Source organism: Leptonychotes weddellii, chromosome 7 (genome assembly GCF_054177405.1).
Source record: "Leptonychotes weddellii isolate Sample4059 chromosome 7, ASM5417740v2, whole genome shotgun sequence".
Classification (NCBI taxonomy): Eukaryota; Metazoa; Chordata; class Mammalia; order Carnivora; family Phocidae; genus Leptonychotes; species Leptonychotes weddellii.
The window spans coordinates 26,741,886-26,765,634 of NC_138375.1; the positions used below are offsets into that span (position 1 = coordinate 26,741,886).

At 36.8% G+C, this 23,749-nt stretch overlaps 1 protein-coding gene across 8 annotated transcripts in view; it reads right to left on the minus strand.

Annotated features, from left to right (window-relative positions):
* The window catches only part of CPLANE1 (ciliogenesis and planar polarity effector complex subunit 1), a 144,119-nt gene that overhangs the window by 83,593 nt on the left and 36,777 nt on the right, over positions 1 to 23,749 (minus strand). For all 8 annotated transcript variants that reach the window (XR_014146887.1, XM_081826013.1, XM_081826009.1 and 5 more), the window contains 10 exons: positions 20,608 to 20,836; positions 19,318 to 19,457; positions 15,843 to 16,060; positions 13,577 to 13,741; positions 9,379 to 9,517; positions 8,582 to 8,691; positions 8,265 to 8,423; positions 8,037 to 8,145; positions 5,525 to 5,825; positions 2,280 to 3,183 (listed from right to left, as the gene is read on the minus strand). Coding sequence is in view for 7 of the 8 variants with exons in the window: in XM_081826013.1 (XP_081682139.1) it covers positions 2,280 to 3,183; positions 5,525 to 5,825; positions 8,037 to 8,145; positions 8,265 to 8,423; positions 8,582 to 8,691; positions 9,379 to 9,517; positions 13,577 to 13,741; positions 15,843 to 16,060; positions 19,318 to 19,457; positions 20,608 to 20,836 (2,474 nt within the window). In the remaining variant the exon portion in view is untranslated. The remainder of the gene's footprint in view (positions 1 to 2,279; positions 3,184 to 5,524; positions 5,826 to 8,036; positions 8,146 to 8,264; positions 8,424 to 8,581; positions 8,692 to 9,378; positions 9,518 to 13,576; positions 13,742 to 15,842; positions 16,061 to 19,317; positions 19,458 to 20,607; positions 20,837 to 23,749) is intronic.

Below are 23,749 nucleotides of genomic sequence, written 5' to 3' on the forward strand. Positions count from 1 at the left end.
CAGGCACACCGGCTGGGTTTCAAAACTCCACAAATTTTAGGGACCTGGCATGGACCCACGCTAGTCCTCTGTGGGAGGGTCTTGCTGTGCTGTGGCTGGTGCCAGATTATCCCAGAAGGGCAGTTGCACAAATGCACAGGGGCTTGGAGTTTATGTAAAGCTCAGCAAAAAGTGGGGTTCAGTTAGCTGCCCACAGCAGCTGCCTCTGCTTGTATGCTAATGAACAGGGCAGCTCAATGGCACCTGTGGGAGAATCAGCCTATCCTTTGAATCCAAGCATTGACTTTTCCTCTCTAGCTATTAAAGTCCTAGATGACATATTCTTCCAGTATAAGGCTATCTTGTCTACAATGAAAATCTGTTGTTTAGTGTAACCACTTTCATTAAGTATTCTAGCTAGATCTTTTGGATACCTTGCAGGAGCTTCTACATCAGCACTTGCTACTTCATCTTGCTTGCACTTTTATGTTATGAAGATGGCTTCTTTCTTTAAACCTCATGAACCAACCTCTGCTTAGCTTCAATTTTTTCTTCTGCAGCTTCCTCACCTCCCCAGCCTTCACAGAATTGAAGAGTCAGGTCTTGCTCTGGACTAGACCTTACTTCGGCTTATGGGAATGTTGTAGCTGCTCTGATCTTCCATCCAGACCACTAAAACTTTCTCCGTATCAGCAATAAGGCTGTTTCATGTTCTTATCATTCATGTGTTCACTGGACTAGCACTTTTAATTTCCTTCAAGAACTTTTTCTTTGCATTCACAACATGGCTAACTATTTGTTGCAAGAAGTCTAGCTTTTGGCCTATCTCAGCTTTCAACGTGCCTTCTTCATTAAGCCTAATTAAGCCTAATTGTTTCTAAGTTTTGACTTAAAGTGAGATTCACTTGAACTAAACTTAAGAGCCCTTGTGGGGTTATTAATTGGACTAATTTCAATACTATTGTGTCTCAGGGAATATGGAGGCCCAAGGAGAGGGAGCGAGATGGGGGAACAGCCAGTTGGTGGTAGAGTCAAAATGTACACATTTATTAAGTTCATCATCTAATATGGGCATGGTTCATGGTGCCCCAAAGCAATTACAATAGTAACATCAAAGATTACTGGTCATAAACCAACATAACAAATATAAGGATAATGGCAAAGTTTAAGAACTTAATTCTTTACTTTTGATGTAATGGAAAAGTTTAAGATATTGCAAGAGTTGTCAAAATGTGAGAGACACAAGGTGAACAAATGTTATTAGAAAATGGTACAGATTTTGCTCAATGCGGGGTTGTTATAAGTCTTCAATTTGTATAAAATGCAGTATCTGCAACATATAAAGCAAAGTGCAATAAAACTAGGTATGCCTACACAAACTTTAAGTTATAAAGTAAATAAGGTCTGAGGAGCTAATGTAATATGGTAACTATACCTGAAATTTGCTAAGAGAGTAGAACTTATATGTCTCACCAAAAAAAAAGTAAGTATGTGAGGGGAATCCTTTCCCTATGTATATGTCTATTAAATCATCACACTGTATACTTCAAATATCTTAAAATTTTGCCAATTATACCTCAATAAAGCTGAGGGGAAAAAAAAAACAGAAAAAATTAGGAACTATTGGAATTCTCCAAATATTAAAAAAGTCCGTTCCCAACTACTTTACCATACATAAATTGGTTTTCCAAAAAGTTCATCTCCATAGTTTTTTTTCCAGTGCAATAGCAACAACTCAATCAAAAGATATTTATGTAAAAATATTTGTTCTTGCAAACAGGTTAAAAGAGCAGCCCGCTAGTTGCCGCTGGGTAGAGAAAAGAAAAAATAGCTAATAAGCACTAAGTTCTCTACTGATACCTATCTGCCTTTCTAGGTTTCGTTCTCTAAATTCTAGTCAGGACTATAAGAAAAATGACCCCCTAATGCATATGATGAGACACCAGTAATAAAAACTGTGTAGAGGCCTAGTCCTTCATCTGAACCAACCTGAAACTTGAAAGAGAAAGAATATAAATGCAATACCACTTGTAGTATTACTTAAAATTATCTCCTTTTTCTTTTTTATAAACACATAAAACCTCAAAACCTTAAAGCCTCTATGAAAACATTTTACCCTAATTATTTTTGAGAATTAAAGGAATCACTTGAAGAAAAAAAATTTGGTTATGCAGATTATAATCAACACTGTCATTAACTTTGTTACTTGATGACTCTTTAATAGATGGAGAAATATAAAAAAAGTTTTAATCTACAATGAGAATTCTCAATTGTATACAAAAAAGAATTCAAGTACTTACCTTAAAAATGGCATTTTTTGCCTTATATGTAGCAAAATATGGTTGTTCCAAAAGCCACAATGATGTAAGAATGGCAGCTGTAGAGGTCTTTACATGAATGATGGGACTATATTCACAGGATAACTCAGTGAGACTAGGATCACAGAGCAGTCTTTTATTAGACCACCTTATCATCCATTCCAGCAGCCTTCTTATACTGCTAAATGTGTTGTTTAGTACTAGAGGAAGATCTTCTTGAGGGTTAACATCATTGCACTGAATCGCTTTAAAAATACATCTTCTAGTTTTGTTGGACTTGGGAGTCCAAAAAATATGGTTTGACAATCTCTGGATTACAGGTTTCTCTGAACTGTCATCTTGTAGTCTATAAACTGACTTTTGTTTTAAACCAAACAATCCACTTGTCCCTTCCTTTTTATCGACTTCATTCAAAGGATTCTCTAAAAATGGCCAGATTTCTTGAGTAACTGGTACTGAAGCTGAAAGTGCTTGGTTTTCTGACTTTTCAGACTCATATGACTCAGAAGCAACAAAGCAGGAGCCAGCTCTAAACACATTCTGGCTTTTGGTTTTGCCTTGACGTCGTTTTAATGTTGTATGTACATCAAAAAGTAAAGAATTAAGTTCGTGTTCTCTAAGATGTCCAGAAAAACTGGTTAGAAATGGAATGCCAGGATCCTTGGAATCAAGTAGGTCTCTTTCAAGAACATAACTCAAGAAGAGATCAAGAAATTTAATATATTCATCATCATCACGTTCAAATTCCCAAACACCTATTATAGGAAGTGCATTCTGTAATAACTTTTCATGATCTTTTCTTTCAAGATTTTCTTTCTGATTACATATCTTCTTTTTTTCATTGGACTTATCAATCGATGTTAATTCCACATGATTTGGTGCATCTCTAGCAAAAAAAAATTGAAAAAGACAAAATTAAAGATTTAATCACTAAAACACATGTTAGAATTGACAACAAAAATTTTCTCCACTGATTGAATCATATATCTTTATATAATGCCTCAATGCCTTTCAAATGAGGGGGTTAGACTAAATGAACATTCTGATTAAAAAAATGTAACACATTAATACCAAAAGGGGGAAATTTGTGTTAAAAAAGACTGAAATGGGGACGCCTGGGTGGCTCAGTTAAGAGTCTGCCTTCGGCTCAGGTCATGATCCCAGGGTCCTGGGATCGAGCCCTGCATCATGCTCCTTGCTCAGCAGGGAAGCCTGCTTCTCCCTCTCCCTCTATCTGCTGCTCCCCCTGCTTGTGCTCACTCTCTCTGTCAAATAAATAAATAAAATCTTAAAAAAAAAAAGACAAATGTGTTTATAGAAAATTCACTTTTAAAAACATGAATTTTTGGGGCGCCTGGGTGGCTCAGTTGGTTAAGTGACTGCCTTCGGCCCAGGTCATGATCCTGGAGTCCCGGGATCGAGTCCCGCATCGGGCTCCCTGCTCAGCAGGGCGTCTGCTGCTCCCTCTGACCCTCCCCCCTCATGCTCTCTCTCTCTATCTCATTCTCTCTCAAATAAATAAATAAAATCTTTAAGAAAATAAAAATAAAAATAAAAACACGAATTTTCTGGAAAAAAAAGGTCCACTAATAGGTCAGAATTTAGGAATATAAAGTCAATAAAAATCATAAGCCACCAATATACATCTTAATTTATGGTTTCTTGTTTTTTGCATCTGCCCCTTTCAGCCTTCCCCGTACAATGTGCAACAAGCAGGACTGCCCTCAAGACTGTACTACACAAAAGTTGGGAATTTTTTCTAAACTTTCTGCTGCTACTAAACCTGTTAGGCAAACCCTTTAACTGCCAATCATAATTACTTTTTAAATCTGTTTCCTTTCAACATGATCCTTAGGGAAGAACAGATTCCTAGTTCCCTCAGTAAAAGAAATAAAGAGTTCGTGTTAAGGCACCTGGACTGAAGGCGTCATGTCTCTTCTTATTAAGAAGGCACAGTAAGCAGCCTCCAGTGTATTCCACCAAAATTGCTTGGTGAAACAAGCACACCATTTATAATACTATTAGGTATGATTTAAGCAGACATTTATGTTTGAAGTAGATAAAATTATTTCATTTAAACAAGATTATGGTTGATTATATAGTCTTTCAGTCATGAAAAGGATAAACTACATAGCAGATAATGGAATTATAAAGAAAAAAATTTACCTAGAGTAACAGAAGTTTAAATGGTAAAAATTTCTAGACAATTTATAGACAAGTTTCAAAGATGAATGTGCAATTTCCTTTCCCTGGAAACCCTTAAAAATAATATTGCTGGGCGCCTGGGTGGCTCAGTTGGTTAAGCGACTGCCTTCGGCTCAGGTCATGATCCCAGGGTCCTGGGATCGAGTCCCGCATCGGGCTCCCTGCTCTGCGGGGAGCCTGCTTCTCCCTCTCCCACTCCCCCTGCTTGTGTTCCCTCTCTCGCTGTGTCTCTCTCTGTCAAATAAATAAATAAAATCTTAAAAAAAATAATAATATTGCTAACTCAATAATCCTAAATTATTTAATCTAAAGATTACTAAAAAAACTAAAATGGGGCGCCTGGGTGGCTCAGGTGGTTAAGCGTCTGCCTTCAGTTCAGGTCATGATCCCAGTGTCCCTGCTCAGCTGGGAGTCTGTATCTCCCTCTCCCGCTGCCCCTCTCTCCCTACTTGTGTTCTCTCACTCTCTCTCAAATAAATAAATAAAATCTTAAAAAAACCCCACTAAACTAAATGCCCCCCCACTGGACTCTAGAATTTCATCTACTTACCTGATTTTATACTATCAGGTAGCAAAATTATTTCATATCTCAATAATATTTTTAATGAATTTTCAAATGTACAGTTTCATTTTACACTCCTAACATCCTTGTGAGTCAGGAAGGGTAGCACTTATCATTCATATTGTTAACAATGCAATTAGTGAGGGACAAGAAATCAGCTTCTCTCTTGCATGAACATACTGGAAATATTTTTTTCAAAAGGAAGTGAATGCTTGCTATTAAGAGATCTCAGCTGGGGGCACCTGAGTGGTCAGATAGTTAAGCGTCTGCCTTCGGCTCAGGTCATGATCCCAGGGTCCTGGAATCGAGCCCCATATCTAGCTCCCTGCTCAGCGGGGACTCTGCTTCTCCCTCTCCCTCTGCCTCTCCCCCTGCTCATGCTCCCTCTCTCTGTATCTGTCTCAGGTGAATAAATAAAATCTTTCTAAAAAAAAAAGAGAGAGAGAGATCTCAACTGTACCTTTGATAGACACGTATCCTACTTTTTTCTTCAACTGACAATGCTTCCGAGAAGGTGTCTGCTGTATCTGCATCACTGTGGACTAGAGAATTCCCCAGTTCGGTGAGTGTGCTCCTGCTCAAACTAGTTCCTAGGGAAAACCTATCAAAACCTGGAACCTCAGCTGGTTTTTCTTCTTCAACTGGTTCCCAGATATTCATCTCAAAAGAACCTATATTTCTCTGCACACGTTTTAGGGCTTTCACTCTCACTTTATGTATAGAATGCATAATAACAGACATCATTTCCTCAGTTTGGGGACCTATAAAGGAAAAAACAAAAGGCCTTAGAGTAAATTAAAATGTTTCCATTCAAGACAAAGGGGGACCCAATTCCAGCCCCTCCTGGGAACACGGAATCCAACTGATGATTAAGATTTATTTCCATATTCTTACAGAGCATGCTTTCTTCAGTATTTGTTAGAAAGCTATGTTCCGCATTTTGAAGTAGAATTGCAGAAGTTAGAGAAGGTCCATTAAAGAACAATAAAAGGGACAGAATCCAGACTCCATAAGACCATATGCCCTGGAAAACAAAAAATTAAGAAGTAATTTAACTATTTCAGGGCACCTGGGTGGCTCAGTTGGTTGAGTGTCTGGCTCTTGATTTCAGCTCAGGTTGTGGTCTCGGGGTCATGGGCTGGAGCCCCATTCAGGCTCCGCGCTGGGCATGGAGCCTGCTTGAGATTCTCTCTCCCCCTCTCCCTCTGCCCCTCTCCCTGCACTCACTCTCCCTCTCTCAAATAAATAAACAAATCTTTTTTAAAAAGAATTTAACTGTTTAAAAAATCAGACAGATAATTACAGAAAGAATCACTATAATTTTTCCATTCCTGAGTGATAAATAAGAGAAAAGGAGTATAATTTTAGCCAAAGAAACAAGAACACCTTTCTGACTTCAAATAACGGGAAACAATAGGAAGGGAAGGTTTTCAAGGCTGCCTACAGAAAAAATCTTAAACATTATTATACATAAGCAGGACATTTTAGAGAATGTCAAAAAAGTATAAAGAAAAATATAAAACAGAAATATATTAATGCAATAATGTATAATCACAGGACATAACTAGACTTAAATACTATAGTTATTAAAAAAGAGGGCAATTTAGGGGCGCCTGGGTGGCTCAGTCGTTAAGCTTCTGTCTTCGGCTCAGGTCATGATCCCAGGGTCCTGGGATCGAGCCCCACATCAGGCTCCCTGCTCTGCGGGAAGCCTGTTTCTCCCTCTCCTACTCCCCGTGCTTGTGATCCTGCTCTCTGTGTCTCTGTCAAATAAATAAATAAAATCTTTAAAAAAAAAAAAAAAGAGGGTAATTTGAATTCTTTAAAAACTTCCACATGTGAATGTATTTAATGTCACTGAATTGTATACTTAAAAATGGCAAATTTTATATTATGTATATTTTAACCACAAGAAAAAAAATTTCCACAAGGGCATCTTGAATGTATAGGATAAAATTAGCAATACAAATAACCATAAAGGAAGAGGAAGAATAGTTTTCTTTTTTTTTTTTTAAGATTTTATTTATTTATTTATTTTGACAGAGAGACAGCGAGAGAGGGAACACAAGCAGGGGGAGGGGTAGAGAGAGAAAAGCAGGCTTCCTGCTGAGCAGGGAGCCAGATGTGGGATCATGACCTGAGCCAAAGGCAGATGCTTAATGACTAAGCCACCCAAGCACCCCAAGAATACTAGTTTTCAATAAAATATCTGCATTATGCAAAGAGCTATATGCTCATTTTATATATCTTATTTAATCCTTTCTTTTTTTTTTTTGAGAAAGAGAGAGAGAGTGTGCAGAGGGAGGGGCAGACGGAGAGAGAGAGAATCTTTTTTTTTTTTTTTTTTAAGATTTTATTTATTTGCGAGAGAGACAATGAGAGACAGAGAGCATGAGAGGGAGGAGGGTCAGAGGGAGAAGCAGACTCCCTGCTGAGCAGGGAGCCTGATGTGGGACTCGATCCCGGGACTCCAGGATCATGACCTGAGCCGAAGGCAGTCGCTTAACCAACTGAGCCACCCAGGCGCCCGAGAGGGAGAATCTTAAGCAGGCTCCACGCCCAGCAAGGAGCCCGACATGGGACTCAATCTCACAACCCTAAGCCAAAATCAAGAGTCTGCCACTTAACTGACTGAGTTACCCATGAGCCCCTTAATCCTCTTTTAATACACATTCATAAAGTAGGTATTATTATACCCATTTTACAAATAAGGAAATGAGACCCATAGAGACTGAGAAACTTGCCTATAGTCACACAGCTATTAACTGACAGAACCATGACATGAAGTCAGCTTTGTCTGGTTCCAAAGTAAAACTGGTAATGGAGGAGTGCTTATTTCTGCCTTTTCATACTATCTTCAAAGAAAGGAGAAATGCATAAAAACATAAGCACCAGAAATTACATGCTTTCAAAAGAAAATGAGAATCTTCCATAATTCATCTATCAGATATCTAAGAAATGACAAATACTACCTTTCACAACACAGTGTCTGAGTCTCTGCTGAAGAGAGTGATATTTTTCTCTTAAAGGAACCCTTATGTCTTCAGGATTGGGAAATGCTTTCACAAAAATTTCTGCTACCTTCAGAAAAATTAAAAAAGTGAGTTTTATAAGCAACATCATTCTTAATTAAAATAAAGCAAAAATCCTTTAAAGTCTCTGATTTTCATTTAGTTTGTTTTCACCTACATTCACATTACCTTTCTGATTGGTGGCAGTTCTCCAATAAGGCTCAAAATTAGATCCTGAATAAGTTCTTCAATATCAGAAAACCGAGAGAAGGGCAGCATTCTGTACGCCCACTCCACTGCACTGAGGCAGTGCTCAACCATACAAGAATCAAACTCCACTTCGAGGTCCTAAAAGGATATTGAGAAATACATTTCCTTTTCAATTTAGATGGAAAGATCAGGATGAGTTCAAAAGAAAAATTGTTATTAACAGTAAAATCTTCTATCAAGCAATAATTTCCCAAGTAATGTTTGTTCATTTCCCTTATTCTTGTGCAAGTAAATACCTTTTTTCCCTCCACATTTTCTCTTGCTTTCTGATACTGCCTGCAACTATAGGATAACTTATCACGAATATGTAGCATCCAACACAAAGCACAAAGTTCTCTGAAGCAACCTAAATCAGGAATGCAAATATGAAAAATTGGATGAGTATATACATTCATATAGTAACAACTTCATCCCTGCTCGTTTTTTTTTCCAAAATAAATGTCCTTATTTTGTTGATTATAAAAGAAACATATGTTCATTGACAACACCTTATATAAAAGTCATGAAAATCCTTTCAGAATTTTTATGTACATTATTCTAGAATATTTCATGCATGGGCAGTTGCATAAAAATATTGAAAACATTTTTAGAGTAAATAACTTACTCTATTTACTAGAAGTTTACTTGCTTTAAGCTTCTTAGCGTATTGTAGATAATGTTCAAAACCAATATACACAGCTCTTCTTAATACTGTATAGTTAATTTATTTGGAAAATCCCTTATGATAGGCAACTAAGTTTAAAATTTTTCAATACTAGAGACATACTTTCCACTATTAAACAATTTTTTAATTAAAAGCAATAAAAGTACACAAAGACATATATAATCATACTATGTATGCTGTGTTGAACCTAGGTCTTTTTTTCATAATGTATCCTGGTTATCTTTCCATGGTGGTAACATACACATACTGTCTTTTCATTGCCAATACAGTATTCCATTGTATAGAAACTTCCCCAAATCAACTGTTTATATTATATCATTATTAATATTTAGGCCTAATTTCTAAGCAAGCAGTTCATTTTGGACAAACCTATTGCTTTAATGGAAACTTCATCAAGCTTGTGGTCTCCAGCTGCTCCAGGTCGAAAGAATGCTACACCTCCTTTACAGTAATTAAGTAATGACTGAGGGAAAGGACTCAATGAAGGAAGGGACCCTTTCATTCGAATCTGAAAGAATGACAGAATATGTTAATTATCAGTGATCTAAATCTATTTTTGAGGAAGCTATAAAGGAACAAACAAGGCAGGTAAGATAAACCATATAGAATGGAAAACACAGCATGGTTCCTATACTATGTAAGAAAATATCCCTGAAATGAGCTGTACTTTCAGAAACTTAGCTCACAAATTTAATTCAAGAATTCACTAGGCTAGGGACGCTTGGGTAGCTCAGTTGGTTAAGCATCTGCCTTCAGCTCAGGTCATGATCCCAGAGTCCTGGCATCAAGTCCCGCATTGGGCTCCTGGCTCAACGGGGAGCCTGCTTCTCCCTCTGCCTGCCGCTCCCCCTGCTTGTCCGCTCTCTGATAAATAAATGAATAAATAAAATCTTTAAAAAAAAAAAGAAAGAAATTCACTAGGCTAGATCACAAAAAGAGAAAAGAAGGGCGCCTGGGTGGCTCAGTTGGTTAAGCGACTGCCTTCAGCTCAGGTCATGATCCTGGAGTCCCGGGATCGAGTCCCGCATCGGGCTCCCTGCTCGGCAGGGAGTCTGCTTCTCCCTCTGACCCTCCTCCCTCTCATGCTCTCTCTCATAAAATAAATAAAAAAAAAAAAAGAGAAAAGAAGATTTCAATCAAATTTTTTTCATCACTCAGTTTTGCCTGTATAAAAAGAATTTAATGCTATTTGTCCTGACTTTCCCCAAAGGCATAATAAAGGAAAAAAAGATATTTAAGTATCTCTCATCCAAAACAAAACTATGTGCAGTACCTAAAAATAAATACGACAAAAGTTATATCTACCTATATAATTTTTAAAAAACTTAAGTGACAGAATTAGAAAGTCACCATCTGGCAACTCCTAATAAAGTAATGACTCCAGCAAGGATAATCAATAAATGTTCAATTAGGTAAAAAGTTGCTGGGCTGACGGAGAACATGAGTGGGTAAAACACAACCCAAACTCATGAATCCCTCTCACCATCACTAAAAGTGAGATAAAAAGTCCTGTGTGTCACATGATATGATGCAACAGGGAAGTATACCATACCATTTATGAAGGACCCATTTCTAAGAAAATGTGAACCTGATCAAGCCTCTGTACCTCAATGAGTATAGAGTAATTACTAGTTTATGGGGAAATAAAAGGAAAGAGGAATAAATTAAATGATACTAAATGGATAAACTATCAAACACATGCAGAATATGGTACAGGACAAATTTCTCTACAAATCAACAAGAGAAAAGAAATTAAAGGAAACTGCTACAGAATAAAAGAAAAGGAATCTAAGAGACATAAACCTGAAAACAAAAGGATTAGCAGCAGGTTTGTAATCTACTTTCTCCCTCTTCTATTCACTTCCATAAAGACATGATCTTATCAAATCCCCTTGTAAGCATGCAAATGACAGACTTCTTGTCAAACAATTGAACAGTATTTACTAGATGTACAGAGCCTAGCTAGGTTGGTTATTATAAATAAACGTAGCATGCATGGATTTATGGAGTATGGCTCACTGAAAATGTCACACAAGCTATATAATTAAAGAGATATAAAAAAGGAGATGTTCAGTAACTGATACTCTTTTGCGTCATGATGTTAAACAGAGGCCAGATCACATTCTTCCACAGCAAGAAAAACCTTGGGAACAACATATGCAATTGCAGGTTTCACCTGTGTCTTTTAGTTATATCCTTGAAATCATTGGTATAAAGTTTGATCCTGGGTAAGTCTGTTGATTCTTATGAGTCAGACTTGATAATATAGTCCTTCCTATAATCTCATAACCAAACATGGGTGAACTTCAGTTGGACCTTGATTCCAAAAAACCTACTATAAAAAAAACATTTTCAAAATCAGGGAAATTTTATTATGGACCAGGTGTTAGATATTAATAAGGAATTATTGTTAACATTGGCATAAGAGTATGGTGGTTTTAAAATATGTCCACAAATCCTTTAAGACTCCTCCCTTCAGAGGTAGAGCCTAACTTCCCTCACCTGGAGTGTAGATCATTCTAAGTAACTAGTTTCTAATCAACAGAATACAAAGTGGTTGTATTGATTTCTGGGAATAAATCACAAAGGCATCATAGCTTTCGCCCTGCTGTCTTTTGAATCACTTGCTCAGGGGAAGCCTCTTGCTAACAACCAGCACAAACTTCTTAGCCACACTCAAGAGTTTCTTGTAATCCGATCTCTGCTCCCTGTCAAGCGTTCAGATTCCTACAGCAACAGTCCATATTTTGGTATGCAACTTAATGAGAAATGTGATTTTTTTGCTTTCATGAATAAAGACCTTATAATTTTGGTAGCAACAAGTGTTCCACCATTCCAACCAATTTAGAAAACATCAATTTACTACAACCAAATTTATAATTAGATTATATGCCCAATAAAGTGTAAATGAAGGAGGTAGGGAAAACAGCAATATAGGGAATCACTTATAAATCATTAATATTTCTGTAAGAACGGATCTCCACATTTTTGGTATCTCTCCCAAGAGCAATAAATTCATGGGCTAACAATAAAACTATCACATAAATTGGAGGAATAGTGAATTAGAGGGAATTTATGGGTCCTTCTGTATATAGCCCAGGGATTGACAACAAGCCTTAAAGATAAGCCACAAGTCACACGAGGCACTGGGCAATGAGAGTAGCAATGACTACATACAAAGGCTCTAGTCGATGGCCTGTTATTCCTAGGAGGCATGTCTTCAGCTATGTCACTAAAGTCTTAACGCTAGCTAAATTAGTTAAAGCTGGATTAAGTGAGATTACTGTCAGGATTTGTACGTAAGATCAAACTTCTATGCAAATCTAATTTTCAACTTCATTGTAGAAAACTGTTTACTTAAACAATTTTTAAAATGAAGTTTCCTGGGCGCCTGGGTGGCTCAGTTGGTTAAGCGACTGCCTTCGGCTCAGGTCATGATCCTGGAGTCCCGGGATCGAGTCCCGCATCGGGCTCCCTGCTCAGCGGGGGGTCTGCTTATCCCTCTGACCCTCTTCCCTCTCATGCTCTCTGTCTCCCATTCTCTCTCTCAGATAAAAAAAAAAATCTTAATAAAATGAAGTTTCCTATAATAAACAGGCTCAGTAGATCCTGAAACTATTAAAACCAATCTTTCAATAACACAGGAAAACTCTTCGCCCTTCTTAGTAAACATGCTTTAAAAACAAATTTGGGATGACAAGATACAGAAAGGGTACAATTTCATGTTATATTTTTATGGTAGCTGTAAGCAAATTTTACAAACCTTTCTTTCTAAAAAAAAGTCTAATTTTCAAAAACAACTTGGTAACTTCTCAAAGTCTAAAGGTTCCTACTAAAAAAAATTGTAAATTCTTGTTTTAAATATAATCAAGGGGGCGCCTGGGTGGCTCAGTTGGTTGAGCGACTGCCTTTGGCTCAAGTCATGATCCTGGAGTCCCTGGATTGAGTCCCGCATCGGGCTCCCTGCTCGGCGAGGAGTCTGCTTCTCCCTCTGACCCTCCCCCCTCTCATGTGCTCTCTCTCATTCTCTCTCTCTCAAATAAATAAATAAAATCTTTAAAAAATATATATATATATAATCAAGGGCTGGGGCGCCTGGGTGGCTCAGTCGCTTAAGCATCCGACTCTTTGATCTCAGCTCAGGTCTTGATCTGACGTCTTGAGTTCAAGCCCCGTGTTGGGCTCCACACTGGGCATAGAGCCCACTTAAAAACAAAAACATTTAATCAAGGGCCAAATTAAAGATATTCGGGGCTAATAATATTTATTTTCACATTTCACAGAGACAGACAACAGGCCTACAAAGGACTTGCAGCTGGATAAGGGACATATGAGCAGATGTCCCGTCTGGCCGCACATCAGGTAAGGATGCAGCTATGGCTCAGCTGAAGTCAGTGTAGAAGGGGATGACAGGCTTGCTTATTATAAACAAACCTGAAATCTATGGATTTATAGGGTAGGATTCCTTGGGAAAATGTCATGATTCTAAGTATTTGTAAATATGAATAAACAGTAGTAGATTTAAATAGTTTAACATAGCACATAAGTGACTAAGACATTTCCAAACCTTCTGCATGACTTTTCTCGCCCATCTCAACTGCAAGATGTACCACTGTGCCACAGGAAAAGAACACCGAGCTGCCCGGAAAAGCAAGAGGACCCGTTGAAGGATTCCAGACACCTTTTGGCGGTTCTCTTTCTCAGCTTTTAAAAGAAGATCATCACCATCTTCCTGAAGAAAATAAAACAATTAATTTTAGTAGCTAGTAATATGAAATTTTAAAGGGTTAAAGTGAAAATAAATATAGTGTTTCTCAAACGAAAATGTTCCTGGAGATTTTTTTTTTTTTTAAAGATTTTATTTATTTATTTGACAGAGAGAGAGAGAGAACAAGTAGGCAGAGGGAGAGGGAGAAGCAGGCTCCCCGCCGAGCAGGGAGCCCGATGCGGGGCTCGATCCCAGGACCCTGGGATCATGACCTGAGCCGAAGGCAGCTGCTTAACCAACTGAGCCACCCAGGCGCCCCCCTGGAGATTTATAAGGGAAATTTTGAGGGATGGCCTTAGAGATTTCAACTATAGCTATTTCTAGTGTCAAGGAAATATTTCTCTCATCTCAGTGTAAAGGGCTAAACTGACCCTAAACCCAAGTCTTCCCTACAACAGTTCAAACCCACCACTCCTGACTCCAATGGTACTAATGGACTGCCAAACAGAACCCTGCATTCTCCCTAGCCAAGAGTCAATCTCAGTATCCTGAGGGAGAGAAATACTGGGAGAGAAATACTTCTACTGTTTTTCTTTCTCCCCTTCCCTCTCCCTCTGGACATGGACAAGGTATCCTTAGAAGCTGCTGGTGGCCATCCTGCTCCCACAAAGGGAGCCAGCCTTAAGCTGAAGCTAACATCTTAGAAAACAAACTAGAGAGGAAGAGCTCCAATCTATGCTAACATAACTGAGTCAGAACTTACCTTACTACTGGGCTTCTTAATTATGCCAGCCAATTTGGACCAAGTTTTCTATTATTTCCAACCCAAAGAGTTCTAATTGATATAAAGTGATTTAGAGTGATATTTAGAAATCCTACCACTGAGGATTATTTTAATAAAATGAATCACTACTAAGGATCATAACCACTCAAACTAATATTAGCATAGCATATTCCAAAAATACCTTAAAATGCTATTTCTAATTTCTAAGCCAATATACTGAAGACTCAGATGTGACAGAAAAGACCAATTACTGAGAATACAATGGACTATTTATCCCTTCCATATATAACATATTACATTTGAAATATCAATAAATGAAATATTTTAACCTATTGAAACATAATCTTAAATATAACAAATAAGAATAGAATAAAAACTCTTAAAAAAGAAAAGAAAAAACTAGATACAGAGAAGTTGCTAATACTAAAATAGTAAGTAGTAAAAAAACAGTATCAGAATCACTTCAAAATATTAATCAGATGTTAAAATAATTTATAAGTAAATAATGTGCATTAATACTTTAAATCTTAAAACCAGCTAATTGTAATGTCATGAGAGCAGAGAAAAAGTTCCTGAGAGGAACACCGTATTGCTATTTATGACAGAACTATCAACTGAATAGTGCAGGAGAAAAAAATGACCTATCAAATAAAAAATAAATAAATAAATAAAGTCTTTCCAAAGAGGCAGACAATGAGGTGAATAAAAGACTGAAATAATGTATGGCTTCTAAATTCTGACATTCATTATTTGTTACCCTAAACAAATGTCTATTTTTTTAAAACCTGGATATAGAGAACGCTCTCTTTTGTTTTGTTTTTTAAGATTTTATTTATTTGACAGAGAGAGACACAGCGAGAAGGGAACACAGGCAGCGGGAGTGGGAGAGGGAGAAGCAGGCTTCCCACCGAGCAGGGAGCCCGATGTGGGACTCGATCCCAGAACCCTGGGATCATGACCTGAGCCGAAAGCAGACGCTTAACGACTGAGCCACCCAGGCGCCCTCTTGATTTTATTTTATTATTGCAATAATTTTAACATTTATTGACTGCTTACTATGTGTCCTAGGCCCTAAGGTAAAAGCTTTTACAGGATATCTCATTTAATCCTCACAATAATACTATTACAGGTACTATCATCATCTGCATTTTACAGATAAGGAAACTTAAGTAGTTCAGTACATTGCCTAAGATTATACAATTAATAAACAGCAAAGCTGGGATTTGGAAGTTTGTCTTCAGAGCTTGCATTCTTAACTTGATAATTATTATCAAGTTGATTATTTGAAAATTTGGACAAAATCAACTTTAAATTAATTAAAAGATTAAGCACTAAGCTTACTTCACTGCGAATAGCTGGCTGAGGACAATACAATGGAGGAGCCGGAAGATACAAGCCAACCGGCACTAAGCCCCGCAGCCTTCTACTGAAGTCCTTGGCAGAATTTACCAGAAGCTGAAATGTCTCTGACAGAATATCTGCATCAGCCATAACTGCTGCTTTCAGTACTTCTTGCACTGAACCAAATAGCAGATTTACATCTTCTTCTTCAATGGGATCTACCAAATACAAAATTAGGTAAAACAGTTAAAATTTATATTATGCTGATCCTATTTTGTAGTGTAAAATTTCCTACCTGAAAAACCTAATCATCAAAAGTGAATATATTGTTTGACAGGCAAAACAAGGCAACTTCTAGACAGAAATTTAATAACTATTCTGCTACTTTATTTTTTTATCTATTTATTTGTTTGGGGGTTTTTTTGTTTGTTTTTTTTTTTGAGGGAGAGATTGACCATGGATGGGGGGCAGAAGGAAGGAAGAGAGAGAATATCTTAAGCAGGTTCCACACTCAGAGCAGAGCTCAATGCAGGGCTTGATCTCATGAACCTGAGATCATGACCTGAGCTGAAATCTAGAGTCAGGTGCTTAACCGACTGAGCCACCCAGGTGCCCCACCACAGTATTTTTTAAATAAAGTTAGTAAAAATGACTTATGTCATAAAGCTAAAAAAAAAAAAAAAGCAGGAAGATACAAAACATTCCCACCAACAGTGAAGGAGGGTTCCCCTTTCTCTGCATCCTCGCCAACATTTGTTGTTTCCTGACTTGTTATTTTTAGCCATTCTGACCAGTGTGAGGTGGTATCTCACTGTGGTTTTGATTTGTATTTCCCTGATGGCAAGTGATGTGGAGCATTTTATGTGTCTGTTGGCCATAGGTATGTCTTCTTTGGAGAACTGTCTGTTCATGTCTTCTGCCTACATCTTGACTGGATTATTTGGTTTTTGGGTGTTGAGTTTGAAAGAAACTGAGGGTTGCAGGAAGGGAGGTGGGTGGGGGGATGGGATAACTGGGTAATGGGTATTAAGGAGGGCATGCGATATGATGAGCACTGGGTGTTATAGGCAACTAATGAATCATTGAACACTACATCAAAAATTAATGATATATTATATGTTGACTAACTGAATTTAAATAAACATTTTTTAAAAAAGATAAAAAACAGTCCTACAATCTAGCTTCAACTATATAAGTATCTGTATTAATGTGGACATGTCCCAGAAGATAAAATGCAAGGAGATACAGGAGATAGAACTGGAGATTTAGGGACTTTTATATTATGAAATATTTACATGCTTTAAGATATAGAATATAATAGGAAAACACTCATGTATTGACTTTTCATCCTTGTCTGATATTAACATTGTTGATATATTTAATTAATATTTTTTAAAAATAAAATGTTTCAGATATAGCTGAAATTTCTTATGTACCAATCATATTCCACTCACTCTCTCCAGAGATAGCTACTATCCACAATTTGGTATGGGTATATTGGAACCCCTATTACACTGATGTTGTGTCCTACACACCTAGAGAGTTCAAATTCATTTTCCACTTCACTAACCATCTGCTGAGTTTGTTTTTAAATCGGTTTATAAGGTATAATTTACATACACTAAAATTCATCCTTTTTAAGTATATAGTTCAAATGAGTTTTGACAAATCTATACAGCCCTGTAAGAATAATGCCATCATCCCAAAAAAGTTCTCCTACACCTTTCTGTTGGCAACCACTGATCTGTTTCCTGTCCTTATACTATTACTTTTTTTTTTTAAAGATTTATTTATTTGAGAGAAAGAGAGAGAAAGAGGGAGAGGGAGAATGGGGGGAGGGGCAGAGAGAATCCTTCAAGCTGACTCCATGCTGAGCGCTGAAACCAATGTGGGACTTGATGCCACAACCCACGAGATCATGACCTGAGCTGAAACCAAGAGTAGGACACTCAACCAACTGAGCCACCCAAGTGCCCCCCTTACAGTGTTACTTTTATTAAAATGTCACATAAATGGAATCAAACTACATGTAATCTTTGTTTCTGACTTCTTTCATCCCTCACAATGGTTCTGCAATTCAATCATGTTTTTGCATGTTATCAGTAGTTTGCCCTTCTTCATTATTGATTATTCTATTATACAGATACATTGAGATTTGTTTCTCCATTCACAAGTTGACGGGCACTGGAGTTGTTTCAAGTTTTTGCCTGTTATGAAAAAGCTTCCATGAACATTTGTATACAGGTCTTTGGGTGGTTCTATGTTTTTATTATGCTTAGGTAAATACCTAGGGGTGGAATCCACTGAGTTTCTATTTCCTTTTTGTTTCTGACTCCTGGAAATTTCCCCTACTTTCTCTATATATTAGCTTTAAAATGTGTATTTTTATATTTTATCTACAGACACATTTTATCTATATATTTATTATGGGAAAGTTTTGCAGATTATTTAAAAAACATATTGCTAAAACTTTAAGTTCAGACTGGGACTTTTTTAGTCCTTTTCTTTCAAAACCAACTTTCATGTAGTTACATCATCTTTTCATTTATTTAAAAAAATATTGACAGGGGTGCCTGGATGCCTCAGTCGGTTGAGTGTCTCCCTCCAGCTCAGGTCATGATCCCGGGGTCCTGAGATCAAGCCGCGCATTGGGCTTCCTGCTCAGCGGGGAGCCTGCTTCCTCTCTCTCTCTGCTGCTCTCTTGCTCTCTCTCTCTCTCTCTCAAATAAATACATAAATAAATTCTTTAAAAATAAATAAAAATTTAAAAATTAAAAAATATTGACAGAAAATTATCAAAGAAAAGTTTTTAGTCAGATTTCCAAGTATTATGAGTTCTTTCTGGAAAGAGAAGTTATAATTAGTAAGTTCTAAGAATCTAGAGTCACTGCTTAATGGAGACATGCACTAATAAAACCAAAGGGTCCCACAGTAGTCATTAAACATACAACTTTAAATAACTGACTTCATTACTTTTCATCTAAATTTCTCCATCTATAAAACAGACAAATTTTATAAGGCTCCTGGGTAAATCTATGAAATATATGTGATATTACATTATTTTTAATTCTGTAATGCCACTCTGAACTTTTCAAACTAAAAACAAAACCAACTCTGTGATTTATGCATTCAGCAAGAGTTGAACTAAATACTTTTAAGTACCCTCACGTGTGCGAAATTCTACAAGATTCTACAACTATGACTACAAAAGAAAATAATCCAAATGTAGCAAAATACAACTAAGTAAAAAGATATGTACAGAAAATCAGAGTATCATTCAGTTACTGACCATCGTTTTTTAAGCTGGCATAAGTTTTGAATGTTCCCATGATTAAGAATAAATAGCAAACTTGTATCTTTGATAAGCTTACTGCAAATTTTAATATATTTGTGGATATTAACAAGCTTTTTAAAATGTCATGAGGTTTATATTAATTAAGCTGATACACTGTCAGAGTATATGTAGGTAACACACCTGTAAACTGTTTGTATTTTGCGCCCATTTCATTTTTTGCTTCAAAAGAGGCTGGCCGACCTAAAAAACACTTCAGTTTTTCCTGGAAAATCTGTCCTGGAGTCAAATTTATTGGTAAATTTAGACCCTTTTTGTTGGACCTGAAATCACATCAAGTTAAGAGAAATGAACCCAAATTTTAAAAAAGAAAATATTAACACACTAAGAACTAAACATGAAATCTTAAACAGTGAAATTCACTTTCCTTATTCATCCTCTATTTTCAAAAGAAATAATTAGGGGAAAAAAAAGAAATAATTGAGGAAATAAGGCACTGAGGAGATTTTTAAGGCTCTCCATGATTATGATACTAATACATCATCCCATCATTATTTCCCAATGCTACCCTACAGTCTACTCTATCCACACTGCACCAAACTTGTCTTTTGCCATATGCCTTTGCTCATGTGTGGAATGTTCTCCCTCCCTACAGCTACTCTATTTGTCAAGATCCTGTCTTCCCTTCAATGCCCATCTCAAATGATATCTCCTACATAAAGTATTTCCTGTCCTATGCCCACTTCATACTATTGCTCTCTCCACTGCACAACTGGCACTTTTCTTACCACACTATCTAAATTATAATAATGTTTTGTCCTAATTTTTATATTAAACTATAAATGCCTTCAATATGAAGACTATGTGCCATTTAAGTTTATATCTACTAAAACACCTGGCAGAGAGCTTGGTAAAGAAAGGTTACTTAATAAATAAATATATGTTGAATTATTGAACTGAAAAATATCAAAGATACAGCAATACCATAATATTCAAAAAAGTTAAAATACAGGTATTAGATTGATTAGCTTAAAATTCAAATCCTACTCAAGACAGACAAACTCTCCCATTGACTAAAAGCCTTTTGAGGGCATTACTAACAAATGTGCTAAATAAAAGTTTTTTGTTTTTGGTTTTTTTTAAGTTTTAACACAAGAAAGCTGCTGAGCTGTCCAACATAGTAGCCACTAGCTGCATATTTAGCTATTTAAATTTAAATTTAAATTAGATTGAAAACTCAGTTCCTTGGTCTTACCAGCCACATTTTAAGTGCTCAGTAGCTGCATGTGACTGACAGCTATCATACTGGATTGCACATATAGAACTTTTCCAACACTGAAAACAATTTTATTGGATACTGCTAGACTAAGGATTCCACAAAATGTATAAATGCCAGCAATGAGAGAAATAAAAAAATAGTTAGATGATACTATGATACTATTTCTTAATCTAAGTCTGCCTAAATATACGTACCTTATGAAATTTCTATCATGTTTACAGAACAGTTGGAAAGCCACACCAATGGAAACAGATGTCTTCCAGTCTCCAAGTTTATGTGCCAACCACACAGCCTCTGGAACTAGGCCTCCAATAAGTAATAATTCAAAGGCATATTCAACTGTCCACACATCAGAAAGATTCTGATCTCTTACAACACTAGCCACTTCAGAGTGTTGTAGAGGAATAAGTCGAAGGCACTGTTCTATGAGTAAATAAAAGAAAATGAATATTACAATTACATTTATCAGAACTCACTCCTCACACAGTTACATCTCTCTCTCCTTTTTTTTTTAAGATTTTATTTTTTAAGTAATCTCTACACTGAATGTGGGGCTGAAACTTACAAACCCAAGATCAAGAGTCACATGCTCCACTGACTGAGCCAGCCAGGAGCCCCTATCTCTTTAATTAGTATTTTCTACACAAAATCACAACAAGAAAGATGGCTTAAGATAGGGGTGCCTGGGTGGCTCAGCTGGTTAAGCATCTCACTTTTGCTCAGATCATGATTTCAGGGCTCCACCCTTCAGCAGGGAGTCTGCTTCCCACCTCTCTCTCCCTCTCCCCCTGCCTATCCCCTGCTCATGCTCTTTCTCTCTCAAATAAATAAATAAAATCTTTTAAAAAATGGTTTAGGGGCACCTGGGTGGCTCAGTCATTAAGCGTCTGCCTTCGGCTCAGGTCATGATCTGGGGTCCTGGGATGGAGCCCCGCATCGGGCTCCCTGCTCAGCAGGAAGCCTGCTTCTCCCTCTCCCATTCCCCCTGCTTGTGTTCCCTCTCTCGCTGTGTCTCTCTCTGTCAAATAAATAAATAAAATCTTTAAAAAAATTAAAAAATAAAATAAATAAATGGTTTAAAATGGGGGCGCCTGGGTGGCACAGTCGGCTGACCGTCCGACTCTTGGTTTCAGGTCAGGTCATGATCTCGGGGTCATGAGATGGAACCCCTACATTGGGCTCTGCGCTCAGTGCAGAGTCTGCTTGGGATTCTCTCTCCCTCTCCCTATCCTTCTGCCCCTCCCCCACTCTAAATAAATATTTTTTTAAAAATGGTTTAAAATAATACTTAACATACTCTAGGTTGTTTTTTTTTTTTTTTAAAAAAAAACACTGAAGAAAATGTCTCATTACTGGGTCATGAAGTAAATGCCAGCATTCTTAAGAAATGAAAAAGAGGGAGCCTGGGTGGCTCAATCGTTAAGCATCTGCCTTCAGCTCAGGTCATGATCCCAGGGTCCTGGGATCGAGTCCCACATCGGGCTCCCTGCTCGGCGGGAAGCCTACTTCTCCCTCTCCCACTCCCCCTGCTTGTGGAAGTTCCCTCTCTCGCTGTGTCTCTGTCAAATAAATAAATAAAATCTTTAAAAAAAAAAAAAAAGAAAAAGAACAGAGTGGATACAGAAAGAGAAGAGAGAGCATTGAGTACATTACATAAAATAAATGTAAATACAGTTTAATGAAAACCTTATGTCAGATAATAGAAACACACATATACACACTTAAGTATACTGGGCCACAGTGTACAATTTATTACTGTGGGCTGACTAAAATACATCTCTATTTCTCCTAGTAGAAATTTGGAGAGCAGAGACACATTTTATGTGACTTTGTATTCCTCATAGTGCCATGGAATAAAATACTAATTTGAGGTAAAATTCAAGCATTAAGTGTTCAATATATTAGTGTTTATAAGGAAGTAGAAAATAATCCTGACTAAATGGACAAGATTTCAGCCTGGCCTGGGATTAAATACAAAGGGTCATATCCTTCTCCCTAGCCTTCCATACCATTCCCTAATTAAAGTAACATTCAAATAAGCAACTTGGAAATACAATGACTGAACTGCTATTTTTAAAAAAATATGTATTGCTAAGATTCCCACTCACTTCCTCAAAATAAACCTGGCAAATGGTATGCATGGGTTTCTGTTCCTTGAAACAATTAGTTTCTCACGTGACCTAGTCTCTGCCTGTTCCAAACAATAACACATTAGCTTTCTGACAAATACATTTGGATAGAAACACAAAAATTTGTCATTCACTTGACTGATTCTGCATAGGCAAAGAGCCTGGAGATTGATGAAATTTTTCCTACTTTTTTATTTACTATGAGCAAGGTACCATACTACTAAAAGAACTTGACTGATTTAATTTTCTGAAAATTTTATTGCTTTCGTACAGCAAGCATCACACCAAATAAGCAATTCAAATCCTCAATACATTCTGCCATTAGCTCTGATTAAAAAGATTAACATAAAATCTATTTTAAGTCAAGCCTGTGGATATCCTTTTTCAAGATACTAGGAAATTAAAGAAACTGAAGGATATATATCAAGTTTCAGGTGTTTAAATTTTCAATAATCACAGTTTCAGGCTTAGGAAGAGATCACAAAACTTTCTTTCCCACCCTCTCCTCTCACTGGGAAGATATTTATACAAGGAATAAAAATGTGTGTCTTTGAGCTTTTATGAATGTTTATGAATATGTCCAAAAACAATTCAATAATTCTATCACCTTTCTTGCTACAATGTGATAAAGATCTTCCCTAGGTATGCAAAGTGATCTGAAAAGATAAAGATCATGGCAAACAGCAAAGTCCTATAAATAATGTAGGATACGAAGACAAGAAATTGAGACAAATTTTCTAAGTCAGGATTTGATTTTTTTTTTCTTTTTTTTAGGTTTTTCAAAAAACCGCATGGAGTACTACCTCTCCTCTTTAGTAAAATAAGGTGGATTAAGGACACAATTTGTTGTCAGAAACCTTACTACCAAAAATAGAAACCACAGGTGGTAAGTACTTAGGGATGTAACAAAAAAGAGAGCTTAAATATAAAACCACTGTAATGATAATAAATACAGTTGACCCTTGAACAACACAGGTTTGAACTGTGCAGGTCTACTCATACACAATTTCCTTGAATAAATACAGTACAGTAATACAAATGTACTTTCTCTTATGATTTTCTTAACATTTTCTTTTTCTAGCTTACTTTATTGTAAGAATACAGTATATTATACATATACAAAATACATATTAACTGTTGATCTTATGGGTAAAGCATGTGGTCAACAGTAAGTTATCGACAGTTCACTTTTGGGGGAGTCAAAAGT